Source organism: Epinephelus moara, chromosome 18 (assembly GCF_006386435.1).
Source record: "Epinephelus moara isolate mb chromosome 18, YSFRI_EMoa_1.0, whole genome shotgun sequence".
In the NCBI taxonomy this organism is placed as follows: Eukaryota; Metazoa; Chordata; class Actinopteri; order Perciformes; family Serranidae; genus Epinephelus; species Epinephelus moara.
The window spans coordinates 40799943-40824015 of record NC_065523.1 but is presented as its reverse complement, the minus strand read 5'-3'; the positions used below and the strand labels follow the sequence as shown (position 1 = coordinate 40824015).

Sequence of the window (24073 nt, the reverse complement as noted above, 5' to 3'; positions counted from 1 at the left end):
AAATCTCGCATTACTCTGTCTCTGATTGGCTTACCTCGACATTCTTACCCTAACCCTAACCAATCCCACTCCTCTCATTGAAGCCTACCCAACGAAGGCAACAAGTAGTAGCCAGTCAGAGACAGATAAGGGCTGGTCATGCCTTTACCATCCTAGGAAATGCATATTTGCCTCCAGGACCACGGCATGATGACACACACACACACAGACTTCCAAGATAAAAACAATTTTAGCCACACACTGTCGCTGCTGCTTAACAATCACCAACACAGACAATGTGGGAATGTATGTAAACAATTTAAAATTTCAGAGCAGCTGCAGCCACAAACACACACATTACAGCGCAAAACAAAACAAAAAAAGTTTTTATACACCACCCAACAAGCAGATAACACTATGTTGCCAACACAGTGGTTGTTGCTCATCTGGGGAAAGTTTAATGAGTGTGTTGCTGTAGACCCACTCCCCAGTCTGAATGTCACTCTGCCAGTCGTGCCCACCTCAAAGTCCTTCACAATCTGCTCATTCATTCTCGAAGCATTATAAAGGCTAACCAGTCCACTCAGCCTCTCCATCTGTCTCCTCAAATTCAAATGTGTTGAGCTCAATGAGGCTCTGCAGTCACATCAGGGATTATTGTCACAAACAGCATAAAGTCCCCACACACCTAACTGAGGGTAGAAGTTCTTCAGTGAATGGATCCACTTGGAGAATTTTAGCATTTAGCATGTTAGCTACACTTAGGTCAGTGTGCTTGCCTGAACATTAAATCAGTGCTTAATTAAGGTTGATGCAACTTTTTTTTTTTTTTTTTTTTTTTTTTTAAATCAGCATATTCAGCATATATCTACCCCTTGAGGTCTCCATGCCAGTGCCACCCTCTTGATGAACAAATACCACATAACAGCCGTTTTTACACAGAGATCACACAATAGACCCGCTACAAAGTCCCTTCTTTATGCTCCAGTGTGTGATTTTAGACAGCATGCCAGCATCGCAGTGTCAAAAGAGGTGTGACATGTAACATAACAGCATCGGCTTCTAGTGTGACATAAAACATACGTGTCTGCTGTGCTTTATGAACAATAACAACTGCATACACATGGAAATAATCATGTTCTATCCCTGATATATGGTGGCCGATCTTGTCCTCTGCTCGGTGGGTAAGGAGTTCATGAATCTCATTCTTTTCCCAGTTTGTGGACAGCTGTACTTCTTCTTTGAGTTAGCCTCTAACTGCTAACAGCTACTTCTTAAATCCCCTGCTGAGGGTCACATGCATCACACCCATGATCCCGTCCTGCTGGCTCCTGCGGCCCAAAAAGCATTTTCTCAAGAGAACACCATTGTAAAAGACACATCTGTAAAACTTGACAGAACGCTTTGAACTGCAAACAAGGTCAATTATGAATCTTTTTATTCTGAATTTTTGAACCAATAATGTTTTATATTTGTAAAACTTTCCTGGAGCCAAGAAAAACGATTTTAAAATCTGTGACGTCATCACAATGTAAAGTCTATGAGCCAAGTGGGAACTTGTGGGCAGGACCAGCGAGAGAAACACTGCTGGACATATTCAGTGGGCTACATAGCCTTGTAGGCTTTCTCCAAGAAAGCCCTTTCTGACAGAAACCTATTCATCTTAATCCGAACCATGATTTTGTTCCTAACCTTAACCAAGAGATCATTTTCTGGTAGAAAGCCTTCAAGGAAAATTTCTCCCAACTGCGGGCCGCATACCACCAAGGTAAACCTGGACGCTAGAAATTTTTTCAGTTATGCATCAGGCAAGCAACTCCATTGGAATGAATAGGTGCCAATTTGGTATCCGTTAACTAGTTGGTATTGAAATCTATGGTTAAAACGGATAAAACACAGCTAAGAGCAGGGACACATGCATCTTTCACCGCCTGGAAAATGCAAGGTGTGGCGCTGAGTGCTACTCTAGTGCCTACTCTGTGCAAACCTTTAAGGATATAGAGGCAGTTTGCGTCTAATGTTGCTAAGCGACACATAACCAGCATTGTATCATAGCCTACGTACCAGAAATTCTTTCAGGTGTTAAATTTTCAGTGTGTATTATTATATATTGTCCATGGAACAGATGAAAAGCCCGGCGTAGCCCTGCACTAAAAGGATCAACTTCTCCTCCATATTTATGATAGACTGATGTTTATGGAAGAAAATACAGTCATCTGGTGGCAGTGATTGGTTGGTCTTTGTCACATTACATCCAGTGTGTGCTGCTGCATTCTAAAAGTAGAGCTTTGTTTATCTCAGGGTGAAGCCGTCGTGCCCTGAAAAACAGGTGTTTGGGAACACTTGTGTGAAACACACCGTCTGTGCCACTATATTGATAACAATGGATTTGGAGGCACAAAAAATGCAGCATGTGTACAGGCCATAAGGCCGCTTATGGTGATAACAATAACTCAGATTGGCATCATCTTTAATATTTACTGTATTGTTCATTTGCTGTGCAGTAACTGCTGGCCCGAGCCCAGATGCAAACACATTTTTGGGGGGGGTCGCTGCCAGATTATGTTGAGTGTCACACCTTGTTTCCTGCATTCTGGTGAATTATAATGCACCAATTTGTGCAAAATGGCTTTATTTTTGCAAAAAATAAAAAATAAATAAATCTAAAAAGAAAAAACTCTTCTGCTACTTTCTTTTTTCTTTTTTGTGGGAACAAATTCACATGTCCTAAATATTGAGGGGGGACTGCTCCTGCGTCCCTCTTAAATCTACTCCAATGCACCTATATACTTGTGGTGAAAAGGCATACAGCTCTCTTTCAGTTGTTGTTATTTTGAAGGTTTTAACAGGAAGTGATAGTATGATATTGTGTCTGTGCCTTGACACTAAAGTGGAGTTGGTGGTTGTTAAAAAATTTGGAATTATGAGCGGTCACTGCCCTCCAGCAGCCTTGTGAGGAACTGCAACAACACATTAGATTAAAAAGCAAAATTTGTATGTTGTTATAATAATAAATTGATATTGTGTCATTACATCAAATGTCAGCAACATTAGAACCAGAATAATTGCATGTTGCAGTTGACAAATATATATATATATATATATATATATATGTTTTGTTATTAGACAACAGTACTATATAATATATGTGACATATGACAACTCAGTGGTCAGGCATCTCTTCATATACCTATAGGTTTAATTATCATAAACCCATTACAGTATAGTCCTGTAAATTTGCTTACTTTGAAATACTGTGGCATTGCCCTCTGCAGTTCACTGACCATTTCCTGCCACCCAGGGGCGGTATTGTATAACTTTGAATCCTCTGTTTCTGCCCCCAATATTTCACTCTCCTCTCAGAAACAAACAGGTAGCCGGGGCTAGAGGGAGGTGGTGCTATTGCGCACAAGGCGCTAACCCTGCGCAAACTACAGCACAACTGCGTGTATATTCCCCGACCGGTTGTTATGGATAAATGTGGAGGGAGAGGTGAGCGCTCGGGGATCATTTCGACTTGAACACGTCTGCAGTAACATCAGTGATGCTCTATTGGAGGCTCTGAAGTCTGTGCGCGCTGAGACGGATCAAATTTGGAGTCGCCAGCAGCAGTGCGCTTCAGCTGGACACAAGACACACGATCTGGAGGACTGGTCGCATCGTTTTCTTAAAGTTTGCTGCCTTTTTGCATTTTTTTCTTCTTTACAGTGTGCATTTGGAGCTGTTTATATTCTGTGTTTCTTTAATATGGGGAAAGCGTGCGTATCGGGCTGATATGTTTTGGCTCCGTGGAAGTTTAACCCTGTGCCCGCGCTCCTGAACTCCCATCTTTGCATTTTATTTATTATACTTTAACTGGACACTGCAGGAGGTTTAAAACGACGGAGGGAAATGGCCAGCGAGCGGAAACCGCGGCTTTGTATCATGGCAAAAGCGGAGAACGGGTATGGATTTCACTTGCATGGCGAGAAAGGGAAGAGCGGACAGTTCATCCGCAAAGTGGAGCCTGGATCCCCCGCAGAAGCGTCGGGGCTACGCGCCGGGGACCGTGTGGTGGCAGTAAATGGAGTTAACGTGGAGAAAGAGACACACCACCAGGCAAGTCGATGTGCATTCATATTTGTGGGTTTTACTTAGTGTTACAGGACGAGTGTAAGTCGCCTGTGCAGGGGTGTATCAACAGGTCACAGTGGCTGCTGCGTGCATCCTGACACAGTGTGGCATGGGACGGGTTCAGCCAGGCGCCCACACCACCCTCCTCCTGGTGTGGTGGGGACAAAACATTTGAAACTTTTCTTAATTTGAAACTTCTTCTTACCCCTGACACTTTGCCCACATAAAACCACGTGTTGCTTTAAAAATATCTTTTCCATAGTGACACTTTCACATGATCATGTGACTGAGCTGCACACTTTGGAAAGCAGGTATGCAAAACAAAAGAGGCTGGGATGACTGCGTCTGTGTCAGATAGACAGCAGGCTCAGATAATCATTTTCCCAAGCTTAAGACACAGAGCACCAACGACCTCTGTGTGGTGTCTCTGTAACCTTGTTGCTGCAGAGATACAAACAAGCTGATTACTGTGTTTGAAGCTCTCAGAACAGTTCTGCTGCCCTGGTGCTTTTCATTAAGGTTAACACAAAGCATGACGGGGCATCAGTTGTTTGTGTTGTCACATAATGATGTTTGCCAACATGTTAATTGATAGAGAGCTCAATATGTTGAGGGATGCTTCTACAAAACTGTTTATACTTTGATTAATGATATGATTAGGACTGATTCAGAGCATGTTTGGGCTCATTATCGATTCCCAGAGCCCATCACTTCACAAACTGACTTGTTTCGTCGAATAGTAAGGACCAAAGAGATTCAATTCTTTATATTAAGACAAGGAAAAGCAACAGCTCTCCACATTTGAGAGGCTGGAATCATCAAATGTTTGGCTTTTTGCTTGATAAATAAGTGCCTTAAACAATGAATTGCTGTTTTACAGTACATACAGTCTGATATTTTGGTCAATGTTTACATATTTCTATCACCACCCTGACAGACACTGTACACCCACATGTCTAAGCAAAGTGTGAATGTGTTAAGTACTTTGGGAAGACGTTCTAGCACCGACTAGATGCTTCCAGAGACGCTTCTCTTAGATGTGATTGGACAGTCTGTAGTTGTAGCTGAGTTCATTTGTGCATTGTGCAAACACAATAACCCGTAAATACCATCCTGTTCAATCCCTCAGGTGGTACAGCGGATCAAAGCTGTGGACAACGAGACCAGGTTGCTGGTGGTGGACCACGAGACGCACGAAAGTCTGCGCAGCCTCCGCCTCACAGCCACAGAGGAGATGGCCGTCCTCGGGACCGGGCCTCCTTCCTCTTCCTCTCCCCCAGCCTCCCCCTCGCCTTCCCCGTCATCGGTCCCATCGTCTCCCAGCAAGAAGCGGGAGAACGGCTCGGTGTCCAAGCAGCCGGTGGCGCTGAGCAGCCAGGTGCAGAAGCCCACCAGGAGGTCACCATCAAAGGCTGCGAAGAAGGTAAGCTAACCCTCCACCACAGCAGGACACTCGGGAACAGTGTCACTTATTTGGTTCTCTGTGTTGCTTTTGTTGGTTCAACATTTAGACTTAATGGTGTCTGATTTCTAAGAGCGGATCTACAGGTGGATCTGTTAACGTGAGGTTCTCCAGTTTTGCTAAAATCTAACTCATTAGCCTTTTCATTTGACTGGGCTCAGCCTCTGACCTCCTGGTTGGGATAAAGTGAAATTGAGATACGCTCTCAGACTCATGGAGGCTGAGTTCAAACTTATATCTAGCTAGCAAACTACCATTCTAACTGAAAATCTCGTCAGCTATCGTCTGATGACAGTAAGTCTCTTGGGGCAATGGCCACTATTTCAGGAGCTCAGGTTGAGCCAGCGTATATCCAGGCCAAGACTTCATCTTCTGTGCTATATATAAATAGATATTTGCCTGTAAATGCAGATATATTAAAATAAAGCTGACAAAGCTGAATTGTTGTCAGATGACAGCAGATGGGTTCCAAGATCCAGAGCATTCCTCCTCTTTTGCTCTCCACACGGACATCTACGGGCACGGTTTACAAACCGAAACCAGATCGCTTTCGATACCAACATCTTGTAGTGTTGCCTACAGATTTTACATACATATGCGGATATCAGAGATCACTTAGTGCTGCAACTAACAAAGTATTTTAGTTATTTTCTTGATTAATTGATAAAACATTTGGTCTATAAAGTGTCTGACACCTTCCTGAAGTCCAAGCTGATATACTGAAATTGCTTGTTTGGTTCAGTCAGCAGTCCAAATCCTCAAGGCATCCTGTTTAACATAAAAGACGACACAAGAAATGAGAAAATGCTAGAGCTAGTGAATCTGTTTTACAGTCAGGAAAATATGCGCGTTTGCTTTCTTGCGGAGATTCAGACAAGAAGATTGACACTATTCTTATGGCTGCACAGTAAAAACAAAGCTATCGTTAGCAGCGGGTTTAGCTTAGCATAGCATAAAACCTGGCTCTGTCCAAAGGTAACAGAAATGAGCCAACTACTAGCACCGGTAACACGAACATTACTACATTTATCTTGTTTAGTTAGTACAAAAAAGAAACTGAAAAAAAGATAAGTTGTGGTTTTACAGAGAGTTATGTGTGGGAATATGTCTTGGTCACTTCCTGGAGTCCAGCATGAAGGCTAACCCTCTGTAAAATCACAACATGTTGATTAATACACTTTGGTTTTTGATATAATATGTTGTTTTATCACTGACACAAGGAGAGCTCTGCACAGGAGGGCTCTGCCATCCCAAGGCTCAAACCTCTCACCCTGAATTTGAATCAGGAACACAGACTAGGTTAATTGGTGACTCTAAATTGCCCGTAGGTGTGAATGGTTGTCTGTGTCTGTAGCCCTTTTCAGATAGGAATTGTGCAAATTTGCAGGAAAGCCCAATCAGTCTTTTTTCAGCATTGGCAGTACAAAAACAAAATCGGAGAGTGCAGCAAAATGCCGCCTACTTTTGTTTATACAGAATGTGCCTTTTTTTGGGGCAATGGGGGGTGTGAGCAAGTAACAAAACGTGTAGCTCAGCGTGTGACGTAAACAGTGACGCGGGAGGGAAGCCGCGGCTGGTCAGTCCTTCGGCGAGTCTCTCGTAAGTCGGCCCGTTCTTCACCGTCCCCATCATCTGACAGTTAATGGCCTCTTAGTTTGCAAGGGCAAGGAGGGTGCGCAATTCCTTGTCTCCCCAGTTGCTCATCTTTACAGTGTCTGTCAGGTTTGCGTTTCCCTCTTGCTACTAGCTGCTTGCTAATTCCTGCTATCAGCTGTTTCCTGTTTATCCACCGCCAGTGGCTCGCACGTGCGGCGTCAACAGCTCCTCCCACAAGTCTTCAACAGCCCCTCCCGTTGCGGAAGGCCACCTCGGTCTGTTTAAACTAAAGGGGTTCAGCCAATATGTCTACCCTACCAGGTGGAAAATTGGGCACCTCGGTTCAACTCGCCAATCCAGCTCTGTGTGTCTAAAAGCTCGCAGCTTGCCGGCAAAATGGCCCAACATTTGCGGAAAATCTGGCAGTGTAAAAGGAGCTTATGTGTCAGCCCTGTGATATTCTGGCGACCTGTCCAGGGTGCACCCCACCTCTCGCCCAATGTCAGCTGGGAAAGGCTCCAGCACCCCCGTGACCCCCAACAGGATAAGCAGTTACCGAAAATGAATGAGTGTTGTTTTAACTTTAGCACAGAGCCAGGCTAGCTGTTTCCCCCTGTTTACAGTCTTTGTGTTCAGATAAGCTCACTGGCTGCTGGCTGTAGCTTCATATTTAGCACGTGATCATGTGAGTGGAATCTATCTTCTCATCTAACTCTCTGCAATATAAAGAGCAGGTGTGCCTCCCAAATTCTCTACCTATTCTGTTAATATGCGACATTCTCATGTTCTCAAATTGAGGTCAGTGACATTCTTTTTTATCAGTGTAAAGAACATAATAAGGCCTCACCGACACTCCTCCTCCTCAGTACAGCAACCAGTAACAAGCTGTAGCCTTAAAAAAAACAAGTTTCCTCAGACGCTCGAACAAAGCATTCTTAGAGATCTGTCAAACCCAAGAGTTAAAAATACTAAATGCATTAGCAAACAGATCGCAGATAGTGAGTCATCCCTTTGAACAGATTCTCCTCAGCCACAGACATGCTTTCACCCGACTTGTTCTCTCGCTGCATTGCCAGTTTCAGATTAGATTAGGAGATGTCATGCAAGTTTCCATCCTGTTCTGCAGCCTTCCATGCATGTGTGGCGTATGTTTCTCTGTGAGTATGTGAGCGTATGTGTCCTGAGGGGAGAACGTGGCTAGACTCCAGATGTCATGTTAGAGGTCAGAGAGGCCAGCAGAGGTCAGAGGGTGGGACCCATCAGAAGTTAGGAATCTGGCAACGGACAACGCGGTGACTCTGCAGAACAGGAAATCCACAGAAATCGTAAAAGATATATGAATATAGACGGCCGGCTGGGAGATTTTCTGAATGCCTTTCTATTATAGACACTTATTGTGAAATGATGTTCCAGAGGGAAAGTCGTCTTTCAGGCCGATCACATCTCATCTTCCTGTGTTTATTTACACATACTCGCCACAGTTGGTTGCATGTTGCTCAACCTCCATTTGATATGTTTTTATTTTTTATAATTCGCCGTTTTATTATTCCATGTTGACATGGAAAACAGGATGTGTTTCCATCCGCTCTTGTCTCCCCTGGAACACAAAGCTCAGATGGGCTTTGGTTTCACATGGCCCCTATCAGCGAGACGAGGCCGCTCTGCTTTCTGCATTTACACAAACATGTGTTTTCACTTAGGTTTGCCCTGCCCATATGTGAGCGGCACTCAGGCACTATTTCTACAAGAGCAGTGACAGGGCCAATCAGTTAAATCTTAAATGTGTGTGTGTGTTTGCTCAGCTCTGGCTTTGTGACCTGTGGGGAGAAATCCCAGTGCCTGGTGGGGTCGGATTGGCCCAGCATCAGGCTCAGGAAATGCTTAGAGGTCTCTCGTTTCTCTCTTTCTATTTAATGACTCCAGTGAAAGGATGGAAAGAAAGTTCAGCAGGATGAGCCAAGAGGCATTAACAGAGCAAAAGCAGAAAAATTGGAGCTGCTGTTGGAACATTGATTTTTAAACAAATTTATTTACACTTGAGTGATCACGAACTGTGGAGCATTGAAACCTGCCTCTGTCACTTGATTGGTAGCTCGTTACTCTGCAGAAAGTTGGATGTCTCTGTTTCCTGTCCCATCTCAAAGGAAGCTGTTCCACCACAGAAACGCAGACTCAGTATTGACACTGCGAGCTGATGCAGCATATTACATCTTGTGTGTAGCAGTCGTTCGTCCATGTGGCTGGCGAGGAGCTTTGGCAGCGTAATCACCGCAACAAAAGCAGAGGGGAAAATAGACTGATCAGCACCAGAAACCATTAATCACCAAGTAAACAATCGTAGCTTAAAAAGATTGTGGATTCACTGCTGCTCCCAGTTCTTTGTCTCGGTGTTTGTTTCTTTCAGTCGTAAAAGTCAACTCAGTTTGCTGTGAGATGTTCAAACTGCTGAGAGCAGCACATTTCTCCCCATATTTTTTATTTTCAAGAAAAGGCAGGAGAGAAAGAATGAGGGAGAGATGGAGAGCTTTTGGACCGAGGGAACCCAAGAGCGAGAGCAGCCAATAACAACCTTGAAGATTTGTTGGAAGGGGTTTCAGGAAGTGGGCCCCCCCCTCTGTGGGGCAGAGGAGTGGGGGAAACAAAAGTTAGCAGGGTAGTGGAGTCACACAGTGAAGGAGAGATTAGGTAAAGAGTCTTGATAGTACTTGGCACTGTGAATGCACCAGTGTGTCAGTGATGGTAGGTGTGTGTGTGCCTTAGTGAAGTGTGTGTTTTCTGCTAAAGATCGTAAAATAGTCTGTAAACATTCATCAACCAGGCCGACAGAGAACGGGATTAACTTTGCTGTGCAGCACAGTTCATAATGTTTTATGTTGTTGTGCTTTCACTTCCATTCTCAGTTAAAGGTGGGGCGCAGAGAGAGATGTAAATATACTGCTTGATAGGGCCAATTAATCGAAAATTAATTGAAACCGACATTCAGAACTTCTAACCAACATAGTCTTGCCCATGTCGGTAATTTTGTTTGTTTTACATTCTGTTAATACCTTCCGTTCATGTAGTGTCCCCTTAAAAACGTTTGTATTGTAATGGCTGCGCTACCTGCGCCCCACCTTTGAATTTAAAATTCCGCTCCTGCCTGAGAATCATCGCGTTTGTTCGTTTTCTTCAGTATCGAAGTAAACCAGTGACAGCTGTCTGAACAGCCATGGGTACACTGCAACCAGGAAGTGCAAAAAGCTAATTCTTGATACTTTAAATGGTGGCAACGAGCCAAAATGTGAACAAATACAGGCCTTAAAAAGACACAAGGCTCAGGTTGTAGCCCACAGCTAGCTAACCAGCTGCATGGCAATACAATACCTCCTGTTCACACTGCTCACAGTCATGAGAACAGTAGCTCGTAAACTTTATCGTCCCAAATAACACAGGTTGTTCTCATGCACTGTTTGTACATGTAATACAGAATGTAATGCACTACAGTATGTATCTAACCAAGGTAATCATGAGCTAGTTTTTTGTGTATAAAGGCTGCGATCATGTAACCAATGCCCTAATGGAAGGGAAAAAGGAAGCAGTATAAAGAGCGAAAGTCTGCGTAAGGAGGCAAGTTGGGGAGGACTTTGCTCCAGTGAACCAAGTAGACTTTAAGTTATTTTAAGGTACAGTACGTCATCACCATGTGTCATTTCCTAAACCTAACCTATGTAACTTTACTTTAAGTATGCAACATTATTCATGGGGGACTATGCCATTAGATATCATACGAACCATTGTATGAGGGTACCTTCAATGAAAGAAGATAGACAGGAGGTGTTGGGGTGTCAGTGCCAGACTTTGAAAACCACTGCAAGAGGAAACATGAGGACTGTGTTAAAGTGAGTCAATATTCTGAACGTAGCAGCACTCAAAAGTCAATACGTGTCACCAAAACTCCACACGTTTGTTTTCTTATCCTCTCCACCTCTCTCTGTCAAACAATAGTTTTCGTTGCAGCTACATGTTCAGTCTAAGGCACAACACAGACTACACACGCACATTTCCAGGCACATACATGGTCCCAGCAGAAACATGGGTAGACATGGACCTTGTCTGCAGCAGTAATCACTTGCACATTCGCCCAGTAAATTTCCCCGCTGGGGATTTTGTGTGTTTGTGTGTGTGTTCCCCAGGTTACATGACACTGCCTGTATTTTTCCTCTCTTTTATGGCCACTCATCCCCCAGGTTTCTTTTTTGTGTGCATTCTTAAGTCCACATATAACATGCAGTGCACATACATGCATAGGATGTGTTTTTTACCCCCTTCTGTCTCGTACTGCATTTCTAACTCGATATAATAAACTATAAAACATGAACAGAAACCAATTTTCTCTATTTCGCTCATTTCTTCACCAAAGCTCCCCAGCACAATGGGATTACAGCTGAGTCATGTCAGGCTGTTAGAAATCCAATCTTCAAGCCTTGATAGGTCATTACTGTTGACCACGACTGGCAGTGAATTACACAACCTTATATAAGCCTGGTAAGAGTCGGGGTTTTTGTGTAGCCAATAGCTGCTTTGCTGTTGTGGTTGGACCTGAAAATGCCGCTGTCAATGAGCACATCACTCATTTTTTAAACTTCTTTTGACTCACGCTCAACAATAAGTCTGCTCACCAAACCCGCTGAGTTTAAAGTTACATCAAATATTGGCTGTCGTCTTCATCTAACCAAAATTATTATCCACCAATCAGCGTCCCTTTTGTTCATTTTTTGTCAATTTAATATGAGTGAATTGCTGGAAAAACATGTAAATCAGTGCCCCTTCACCTTGAAAATAATTGTGTGTATGAGTAATGTCATTCACGTGACTTTAGAGTGTATCACAGTAAAATATTTTTGGTATACTGACACTAAAAGCCAAGTAAAATGAAATGGGCTCCATGAAACAGACCTGAACTGAACCCCAGAGGGTGAGAAACACTTTAAAGACATATCATCTTGTTCTCAGTCCGTCTGTGTGCGACAAGATCAGAGGAAATTGTATTAAATTGAGGCATTAGCTCAGTCCAGTCACTTTCGTCTCTCAAACAATTTTCTTTTCATTTTCTTGCTCAATCATTTTCCACAATTTGCTACTTCTGCTCACAATGATTCGAGTCTGCCTGTGCCTGTTAAAGGGAGAAAGGAAGAGACGTTTCAAGGACTAGAACATTACGACTCGGCTTTGAGACGTATCATCTTACCCTAGCACACACCTGAGGTGTCAGTGCTCTGTCTCCATGCTTGTCTTTCTCCCCCTGTACACACACACAGACACACACGTGTTCAGGTGTGTCGTGTGGGTGTGTCATTAAACTTCAAGATAAAGTGTCAGGTGTCACTTTCCCACCAGAACCTTTTTTTAACACACAGGCACATGCACAGAAAACTCACTGTTCTTACAATCGTTTAGTTACTATCTAACTATTACTGTTACTATCTAAGAGGTGGTGGCACACTCATTTTTTATGCAGGCGCAAATGTAGTGGTATCTTCTGAAACTTGACAACCTAAGGCATCCATTGGTACCAACTAGGGCTGGGCAATATAACAACTATGTACGATATATTTTCAAGCAAGATACAGATTTAGACAATACCGTTTATATCGAGATAGGGTCACGCTAAATCAGTCTGTGAGGTGAATGACATTTCCGCAGTAGCACACGTACAGAGCCTTTTCTACTCTCACTTTTGGCCACGCCGAGTCAAGCCATGCTGCGCCAATTAGCTTTTCCATTGTTAATTTAGACGTGCCGTGCCACGCCGAGCTGCACCAGAGATGGACCTTCTCTGGAGCAGGTCCAAAAGCCGGCCACCCGCCCTCAAGCAGGTAGAGGTGACGTCTCGCCGACTGCAGCCAACCCCCAATGACCCTGCTTCTCTCACTCAAACAAGCTGTGTGTGATGTGAGACTCTCCTCACCTCTGTCTGCAGGAAACAAGAGGAAAGGTGTCTTTAAAAGTCTCCGTGTGTTTAGCTCTCAGTGCGTCTGTAGCTTCTAACTGAACCTCTGTGGTTTGGAGTTTAGTTTCTCTCCTGCGTCTGCTCCGCCGTATTAGAAGTTGTGTGAAGTTGCTGCTCGAAAACTCAACATTTCCTTATTTTGCTGCTTCACGTTAAGGTTTTTCCAGAACAAAATAACAGAGAACTTTTATTGTGAAGAATCTATAGGAAATTAAATGTGTTTATTACTGCATTAGCAGCTTTTCATCTATAAAGACAAGTTTATGATATGGCAGGGAGGAAGAGTAAAAGCAGAAACAGCCACAGTGAGATGTTTAATGAAGAGCTGCAGACAACAGTCTCTTACTGCACCTCTGCAAACAGCTCACCTCCAACAGGTAAACTTATTTTACCTGCCCTGCTGTGGAAAAACACATGAACTGAGCATGTAGCCCATTTCGTAGAAAATATCGACATATATATCATGTATTGCCATTCAACCTGAAAACACAAAGATATGAATTTTTGTCCATATTGCCCAGCCCCAGTACCAACCATTTGGGCAGAGCTTATTGGGAAGGGGGGATAAAGTTAGGCTACATTTTGGTGAAGGAACAACTAGCCATTTCAGAGGGGTCCTTTGAACTCTCACCTCAAGACATTAAAAGGCAAATAAGTTCTATGGGTGCCCACGAGTCTCATCTAAACTTGAGTTAGCTTGTTCCCAGTAAATGCTTTGTTCTTTACAATCAATGAACTCCTTTAAATTAAAGCTGTATATTTGTCTTTAAAGGAAAAGAACAATCAGGATATTTGAAGAACAGTGAATCGCCTGACACGTATAGTTACATAACACTCAAAATGTTAACTGTGCCAGTATTGACATAGTTTTAACCAGCCTATATAATACATCAGCATAATAAAATTCCTATAATTCAGTTATGGCTTTTGGTTTTGGTGTGCCACCCCAAGATTATCAGCGGCCCCATCTGGCCACCCCTGTGAAAATTTTCTGAAGGCGCCACTGGATATACAATATTAAAAGTCATGATTGAATTTATTCTACAGCCTCATGGAGACCGAAATGTTCCTGGCTGGTTTATGTAAATTGCCGCATTGTGGGGGTGATATTGTTTCTGGTGTTCTCCTCTCCCTTTTCCCTCTTGGTCGGTGGTGAGGCCTCCACCACACGCACAAACACACTGTGGTCTTTTGCTGTTGTTCTTTCCAGTCCTGCTACACTCCTGGTTGGTATAACACCGGGCTTGTTAGGAAGTACATGGAAAGTCGTTGCTATGGTAACAGTCAGCATTGGGATCAGTGTACTGGAAAGATGGTAAAAAATGTAGCAAAATAAAGGACTGATATAAAGTGTGTGAGACGGAGAAAAAGAGGCAAAAAGGAAAAGGAGGAGGAGCCAAAGTTGTGCAGAAACGTGTGCAAATCCTGGAGCAGTGTGTCTTAGTTTCTCTTTGATGTGTCCATTATGAGTTTGACCTTTATTAAGGTTATTTCCAAGAGCTGTGGAGCTTTGAAACATGTAATGGTTTGGCTCAGTCACACACAAGTCAGTATGAAAGAGTTGCAGTAGTCCAGATGACCGACCCAGCTGCGAGCACATGTGAACAGCACTTTGTGTCGTAATAAACTTCACTACATCATGTGTTGGATTTGCAGGGGCCTGTTAGAGATCATCTGCTCCCTATAGAGCACACACACACACACACACACACACACACACACACACACACACACATCTGTTAAAGCAGTTAAAGAGACAGGAGGGGGGTGTGTTTGTGGAGGTGGTCTATGTGTGTGCATCTGCGTCTTTGCATGGTTGAGACAAGAATGTAATGCAGCTTCGAGTGAAGATTCACAACATATTGTGTTTTACTCCGCGTGCATGTGCTCACACAAGGGTGCAAATTTATGTTCATATTTGCTCATCAGAACACACGTGTGTCACAGGTGGTGAAAACTTAACAAACTGATTTCCATCTAAACATCAGAAGAGACTAAACAAGTCAAACATGGAGATAAGATACACAAGAGAGGCCACACAGAGAACTTCTAGACACTTAAATGTGCATCTTTGTAGCATTGGGGTGAACAAGAGCTGCGTGAGAAAACTACAAACAGAGGGCACCAGTTTTAAGGGTCAGGCCTTGAGGTCATGGGGTCAGGATTGAGTAAACACAGATAGTAACTCTTGTGGACCTGTGAGAGTAACATTTTCTGCCCTCTGTCTCCTCCGTCTCTTTGCAGATGTTGACCGCCATGACGATGCAAACTGCTCTCATTTCTTGTTTCGCACATTATTCTCTAAACGTCCCTTTAGTTTGTGGCTCAGTTCAGCTCCCCAACATCTCCTCCATGTCCATGTTCACTGACTCAGTTTCTCGTTTCGCTCGCTATAATAGGAAAAAGATGTTGCCTGTCAGCTCATATATAACAACACACAGCACAGGAGTTGTCTGGAGGTAGTCAGCGCTTCAGCCTGTGTGATCATCAGTGCGTAATCTCTGCCTGCCACCCAGACGTGTAGCGCAATTGGCGGACAAATGTGAGGTTGTGTCCCGTTGCTTCGACAAAGTGTTTGAGGTTGCGTACAATGCGATACTTAGAGGGCCGAACAGTAGCGGCACAGGCGACGTTGATATAGGAGCTTGGAAACAATCTCAGAAATCCTCTTCAAGTGTTCCTTTTTGGCGAACAGAAGGAATTTCATTTGTTTAACTTTTGTTTAATCTGGCACACCAGCTGACAAAAGTTTTCATATTTACTTGAGGCGAATATTTAAGCTTTTTTTGTAGAATAATACTTTCCATATAGGATGTCAGATGAAATATGAAGTTACATACATTTGATTTTTATGTGAGCGTACATTGGTGAGACTAAGTGAGTGTGTAATACTTTTCTCTAACATCTGGAGCTGGTGTTCAAGACCTCCTCCACCCCCCTCCTTGAAATACCAACTGCGTTACATCAAGATGCGGGGGTCTGATTCGGTTCTTGTGTGTGTGTGTGTGTGTGTGTGTGTGTGTGTGTGTGTGTGTGTGTGGCTGACAGAGTAAACCAAATTCCTGGAGTAAAATCATGGCCTGTAGGATGTGGAAGGGTCACAATGGGGGAAAGAGGGCGTGTGTGTCTGGGGAATTAAAGACCAGAAAGGATGGAATAAGTAAGGTGGGTAATGCTGGAGAGACATGAACAATTGAATGTATTGTATTAAATGTATGTGGGTGTGTGTGTGAGTGAGCACAGCTGTGTGTCTCCATGTATTATCTCCCTATGCAGAGCTGATAATATATTCAAACGTTGCCCTTGTTAACCCAGTAGACATTGACTCTGTGCAGACTAAGCTTGACTTAGTGCGGCAAAAATATTTATTTGACTTTTACAGGAAATTTCTTTGACGCTGTGTCATGGATTAAGATGCAGTAATAACATAATTTGTTATGGAGTAATGAAGGACACCTCCTTATCCATGATCTCAAGTTTCAATCTGGCAAAGCAAAGTACTGACACCCCTTTACTAAAGGCGACAATAATCCTCTCCTTGCGAGTGATGCTGGTGAAGGGTTGATCCGCATTTTACTTGAATTAAGCTCTGCATGTGATTCAATAGATTTTAATATCTCAATTTGTCATCTCAGAGACAGTGTAAGAATTGCAGACACTGCTCTCAAGCACCCATTCCTAATGTTATCACTAGGTCGACTAAAAATTTTCCTAGTCGACCAACAGTCGTCATTTAGGGCCCTTATTTGACTAGTCGCCCACATTTTTATGATGTTAATTTAATTATTAAATTACATATTTTGGGCGGGGCAACACAGTGGTTTGAGTTGAAGATGTGCAGAAAGAATAGTGTCAGTAACATTGTTAACACCGTGCTACATTACAGAGAAATACAAAACCGTACTAATGAACCTTCATTAATATAGGCCTATATTTTATCTACAAGTGCACGTCACACACTGAGCAAGCCGCCTGTTAATTAGGCTGTGGGCTAATAGGCATGTAGCTACTTCCATGTTTCAGATGATGCGTCATGTTTGTAGTCGACCAATGAAGATGAGTTTACATATCACCTTGGGTTCGTCATTCACCTTCTCAAAATGACCCCACACTTTGGATTTCCTGCCCGACATGTTATTAACTAGCCTGTGGAATAACTGCAGGTTCCAGCCCTGGAAATTAGGGGCCCCAGTGATATCATTCAAAGCTGGTGCATCTCAAGTGGCTTTGTTTATTGCCACTCTAAACTGTGGAGTACCTCAAGGCTTTGTGCTAGGTCCCCTTCTATGTTTATCTATAGTACATGCTTCCATTTGAAGGGATTAGTGTAACTCAGTGTTACCTGCCTAATTGGCAAAGCTCACACTTTATAGTTATACAGAATGCTACACCTTGACTATTAGCAGTAAGAAGTAGAGATCCCATTACTAAAATTTTAGCCTCTCTGCTTTAGTTTTAAGTGGATTACAATTCATTTTAAGATTTTATTTGTTACTTTTAAAGCACTTTATTGTCTGTCTCCAGCATACATTTGTATGTTTTTGTATGTTTGTATGATTTTGCAACAAAACTGCTACTGACAGGTACCCAATACAGACTTAAAATGCTGAAATAAGTGACTTATTGTAAATGTCGACTAAAAATCCATTTTTGTTAACTTGCATCTCTCTTTTAATTGGGCTAAAGAGCAGTTTGTAACTTAGCTGTAACATTTCTTTACTGAACTCTTCCTATTCACAAATTATAACAGCAGCAGACGCTTGACCCAAATCGTCAGCATTATTTATAGATTGCACTACTTTTGTAAAGCACTTACTGGGTCAGAATATGGGAAAACAGGCCTGCCATGTGCAAAACCTGGGACTGATCTCTAAAATCCCTTTATGAAATCATTAACACTTGTATTCGGTCAGTTCCTAGAACTTTTGGATTTAAATGTCAGTTTTGGAAACACACACTCACTCTGCTTCTCTATCTCCATTTTCTTGATCTCATTTTCTAACTATCAGTTGTTGGATGTGGGAATATCAGTGAAGAGTAGGTCGGCTGTAACCAGGCAGAAGATCGATCAATGTGTTGCCCACACAACAGCATTGCCAACAAATATGAGAGAGAGAAAGAGAAACAAACAATGTAGAGACCAAGCATTCTATATTTCTACACCTCATTATTCTCCATTGACGGAGAGGTCCTTGAAAGCATCAAGGAGAGCTTTGCACCTGTGTGTTGTTATCGTTACATGTTCAAGATTTGGCCATCATATGTATCCTAGCCTTCAGCCTTGTTGTCACTGAGCTGTTATTCTTACTCCTGTTCAGTCTGCATCTGCTTGCTGCTGCGCTCACAGCTGTGAGCCAGCATATATTCCCACACATCGATCCATGCAGTGTTCACACACACCGTTTGTTTCTGATATCCCACTGGCCCCGCTCACTCATCGGCATCTTGGATCAGTTTAATTGCAGCCGTCTTTTGCTCCTTTGTGGGAGTCGAGTGATGGGAGTTTTGTATCTGTGTGGATCAACTGGGAATTATATTGATACTTAAGCAACACTTGACAAAAGAGAGGGGGAGGTTCAGTTCATGTGTGTGTGAGGTGAGGTTAGCGAGCGTAAAAGTATGAGAGAAGAAGCAGACAGGAATCGGCTATAATTGATTCATTATGCTTTGGAAAGTGGGCGATAGAGATTTATATCTGCTGTCTTTTGCAGACACACACACACACACACACACACACACACACACACACACACACACAGATAAAACTATGTAAATCTTTGGCCTGACATCATCTATGAGGCCTCCTGAACTAAACATGTTTGTGTCTCTATGATGTCACATATACAGTAACTCTTCACCACTCTGGGGCCCAGAGGTTTAAATACACACACGTATAGAGGAGGGCTGCAACTAGGGGTGGTAATATCGTATTCATGATATGATTTTATCACGATACTTAAGTCACAATACAATATTATTGCAATCTTAAACATGTTGCAATATGCTCAGCATTGTGATAAAATACATTGTGATTTATCACCTTTTTTTCAACTATAAATCATGTCCCCAAAGGCAAACTTTGTCGACATTTATTTTATCTAATACGATAAAGTTTTCAGTCTGGTCATCTCACTTCAGCCATTTTTTTTTGTAGCAGCAAAATGAATCTAGTGAACTTAAAAAGCATTTCACTTTATTATTCTAGTAGGCTACCTAAAGTTTAATTTGTAATATTAAGAATTTATACAATAAAAAATCAATACTTGGCACTGTTCGACGATACGATAATGTCACACAAAAATATTGCGATACTATGCGATACTTTTCTCCCATCCATAGCTGAAACAAATAATTTATTTCATCGTCAGTTAATCTGTTGATTATGTTTTTGATAATCAATTAGTTATTTGGTCTATAAAATGTCAGAAAATGGTGAAAAATGTTAATCAGTGTTTCCCAAAGTCCAATATGACGGCCTCAAATGTCTTGTTTTGGCACAACCCAAAGATATTCAGTTTACTGTCATAGAGGAGTAAAGAAACCAGAGAATATTCACATTTAAGAAGCTGGAATCAAAAAAAAAAATTACTTAAACTGATTAAATGCCTCAAATTATTCACTCATGCATTCATTCATTTAATCATTTTCCGTAACCGCTTATCCTGTCGGGGGTTGCGGTGGGGCTGAAGCCTATCCCAGCTGACCTTGGGCGAGAGGCGGGGTACACCCTGGACAGGTCACCAGACTATCACAGGGCTGACACATAGAGACAGACAACCATTCACACTCACATTCACACCTACGGACAATTTAGAGTCACCAATTAACCTGCATGTCTTTGGACTGTGGGAGGAAGCTGGAGCACCCACAGTAAACCCACGCTGACATGGGGAGAACATGCAAACTCCACACAGAAGGGCTCCCACACAGGTTCGAACCAGGGACCCTGTTGCTGTGAGGCGACAGTGCCGTATTCTTAAATTAGTCATCATTCAGTTCAATAGTTGTCATCTTATCATTTAATCGATTAATCCTTGATGCTCTAATATAGAGCTACAACTGATGATTATTTTCATTATTGATTTATATGCAGACTATTTTCACTTGGGCTGCACGATTTTGTTAAAAATCAAAATCCTGATTGTTTTGGTCACGTTTGAGATCATGTTTATTCAACACAATTACTCGATAACTTTGAAAACATCATGCATTTAACCTTTTTTCTTTAGAAAAAACTTTTTAACAGTAATTTTTTAACTTTAAATATAATCCAACTGAAAACAACTTTTGAAAAAAGAGATAAATAAACAAAATACATAATATATAATGCAAACATGGCGCACAACGAGAGGGAAAGACCCCGGGCTGTTGGCAAAAGAGCTGTGGGTCGCAATCACTCTGTGCAGCATGCATGGGAATTAATTACAATTTAATATATTTGAATATAGTACTTAATTTTTCCTGATGGTCTGAAGAACTCGCTAAATTTGTGGCTAGTTGTTTTTAAGAAATAGGTCACCAAGAGGTTCTGAAAAGTGACTAAAGCTGCCAAGTTGACAACCCTTAGTGCACCGCTGTTAATAAAAGGGGTTCGCTGGATTTCTAATACAAGACAAACAGGAGCATGATTGCAAAAGGAATGTGGCAAAATAATCATTTTATCGTGATAATCTTGCTAATATAATCATTGGAAACCAAAATAGTAATTCAAAATAAAATCAATGAATTGCCCAGGCCTAATTTTCACAATTAATTAAATAAATGTTTGATCTATAAAATGTGAAAAATGTCTGTCCCAGTGTCCAAAGTGTCTTCTTCAAATTATTCCCTCACTGATACTGGATTTTTGTTTCAAAAATATTGAGAAAACAAAATCCAGATTCTCTGCCTCTATCACACTGCTCTCTCTCTCTCTCTCGTACTCTAACGTCCTAACCGATATCTGCCACACACTGATAACAGGGGTGTGGACCCCCACACACACACACACACACATTACATCACCAACATCAACTGCTGTCCTGCCACGCATGTGAGAAACAGAAGTAGATGGAAAAACGAATCTAATTATAGACTGAAATAACCAGCGAATGAGAGGAGAAGAATAAAAGTTGCGTTCACCTTTAAAATCTCCCTCCCTCATCTGTGGCACACACACACATAGCTGCTGAATATGTCAGCCTCGCCAGCAGCCCACACAATTTAAGTTGACATTTAAATGCAAACAGGCATGAATGTTGTATTCAGTGCATGTGAATGTGTTGTGACGTGCATTACTCAAAGATAAGAGAGGGACCGAAAGTAAAAGGGTTAAAGAATTCGGGCAAAGGGAAGACACGAGGTACCATGACACGCAGGGTGAAAGTAAATATGAGATTAAGGAAGAATGGAGTGTAGAAAGATAGTGAGAGACAGATGGAGAAAATGTATGAGAGAGGTTTAAACCACCTGTTGGTTTGCCTTCTTTCTTGAACCTCCTCATGATATACTCTGACTGCTAAAATGAAACAGACACTGACAGATATGTTATTGCATAATAGGCTGGTAAACACAGTCATTATGGATCGATGGAGGGAAGAGCCACTCTCTGGTGTAGGTAAGTGATCTGGACAATAACATCGAGTATCATTCAGGACTGATTATTTGTCCACATCAGTGCTTTTGATCCTTTCTCTTGTGCAGTGTCCACCAGCCGTTGTACTGTAGTATGACACAGGCCCATGAAAATTCAATCAACTTCATACAGCAGGTTCTCATGGAAACTAAAGCTGCACTCTCTCTCACGAAGAGGCTGTATCAGCATGACATCTACGTGCACTTGTGTTGCCTTGCTGCTAAATTACTCATGGCAAGAGCCTTATGATGAGAAACTAAATTATGGGCTTAATTACTGTATGGCTGCTTCAGGTTTAAACCATAACCTGTGTGATAAATGGAATGCACTTGTATAGTGCCCTTCTAGTCTTCTGACCACTCAAGGCACTTTTACACTACTGAGTCACATTAACCCATTCACATACACATTCACACTGGTGGTTGAGGCTACCGTACAAGGTGCCACCTGCTACCCACTAACCATTCACACACCTATGGAACAGCAAGAGCAATTTGGGGTTCAGTATCTTCCCCAAGCTGGAGGAGCCTGGGATCAAACTGCCGATCTTCCGATTGGTGGATGACCGACTCTACCTCTGAGCCACAGCTGCCCCATGTATAAAGAAGTGAATATAACCACTGTGATGTCACACACTGGGTTATGGACTACCGTTTTGAAGCCTCGAGCCTTGGCTTTTTAGAGCCAGAAGGGAAAAGGTGGAGCTGTGGAGGAGCAAGGTGTGGATCTGAACCCAAGGACACGGTTGTAGAATCGACTTGTTAATCACAAGGTAGCCACGCCGCAAAGCACACCCTGCTTTATTCTAAATGGGACCAAAGTTTACGAAACATCATGCTGTATTGTTGAAGACTTGAAACTAGCGATTGTAACCATGAACTCATTGGGAAAATGTTTGGTGAGTTAATAAATAGAATGAGAAGTAGGGTTGTTTTCTCATAGACTTGTATACGGGTGAATTTCTTCGCCCCCTGCTGGCCATTAGAAAGAATGCAGGTTTAAGACACTTCGCATTGGTTCACTTTTCAGACCCTGAGGTAACCCCTTGGTTTAAACCCCAGCAATCAGCTAAGTCTATAATGCACTGTTCTATCTTTTAACAGCTATATGAAGTTAAAAAAAAAAAGCAATACAATGAGGAGCAAATACAAGAATTGTCCCCAAATCTGTGATCTGTACAAACCTTGGACTCATTTTGTGGACTCATTTTGATGCAGTATGTTGTGTAGATCCCTTAGTAACACTTTTTTTCCACACTCACTAATTCCACACACAGCCTGTTCCGAACCACAGCTGACCTGAGAACAGCCACAGCCAAGAAAAGCAAAATGGAGACGTATTGGATTGAACTGAAACAGCGACTCACGTCAACTTACATTACACAACGGCTTCCATTTTTAAAAACACACAGTACATGTGCATGTGTTCAGAGGGAAGTAGGTTTCCTATATATTTCATTGCTCAACCCGATCTCTTTCCCAGGGCGTCAGATACGACAGCCTAGTTAGTGGCCCTTTGCTTCTGCTACTGATGCACAAGGCACTTTATGGCATCTTTAAGAGATGTGCGGGGCTTTCAAATAACACAAATGTTATCTCATCCCATTTCAGTGTTGCATGGAGGTCAGATGCCTGTGGAGTGGCTGACTGGGGTGGTGGTTCCCGTTTTGAAAAAAGGAGACCAGAGGGTGTGCTCCAATTATAGGGGTATCACACTGCTCAGCCTCACTGGAAAAGTTTACTCCAGGATGCTGGAAAGGAGGCTCTGAGTGATTGTTAAACTTCAGCTTGGCTGTGGAACAGTGGTCCAGCTCTTTATCCTTGCGAGGCTGCTGGAGGGGTCATGGGAGTTTGCCCATCCAGTCAACACGTGTTCTGTGGACATAGAGGAGGCTTACAAAAGCATCCCTTGGGGGGTCTTGTGGGGGATACTACAGGATTACAGGGTGCCGGGGTTGCTGCTACGAGCCATTCGGTCCCTGTATGACCAAAGGGAGAGCTGCGTCCGCATACTCTGCGTTAAGTCAAACACCAGGGTTTTCTCTTGTAACCGATCCTGTTTGTGATATTCATGGACAGGATCTCAAGGCACAGCTGTGGGGAGGAAGGGTCAGGTTTGGAAACCTCAGAATTGCGACTCTGCTTTTTGCAGATGATGCGGTTCTGTTGACTTCATCACACATGGATGGATGGATGGATGGATGGATGGATGGATGGATGGGTGAGTGGGTGGGTGAGTGGATGGGTGGGTGGATGGGTGGGTGGGTGGATGGATGGATGGATGGGTGGGTGGGTGGGTGGATGGATGGATGGATGGATGG

General features: G+C 42.6%; 1 protein-coding gene across 1 annotated transcript in view; it reads left to right on the top strand.

Annotated features, from left to right (window-relative positions):
* Positions 1 to 3361: 3361 nt before the first annotated feature.
* Positions 3362 to 24073, top strand: part of LOC126405606 (Na(+)/H(+) exchange regulatory cofactor NHE-RF2) — a 54524-nt gene continuing 33812 nt past the window's right edge. Inside the window, exons 1-2 of the mRNA XM_050069410.1 lie at positions 3362 to 4077; positions 5222 to 5515. Of these exons, the coding sequence (XP_049925367.1) occupies positions 3871 to 4077; positions 5222 to 5515 (501 nt within the window). The 5' untranslated portion in view covers positions 3362 to 3870. The remainder of the gene's footprint in view (positions 4078 to 5221; positions 5516 to 24073) is intronic.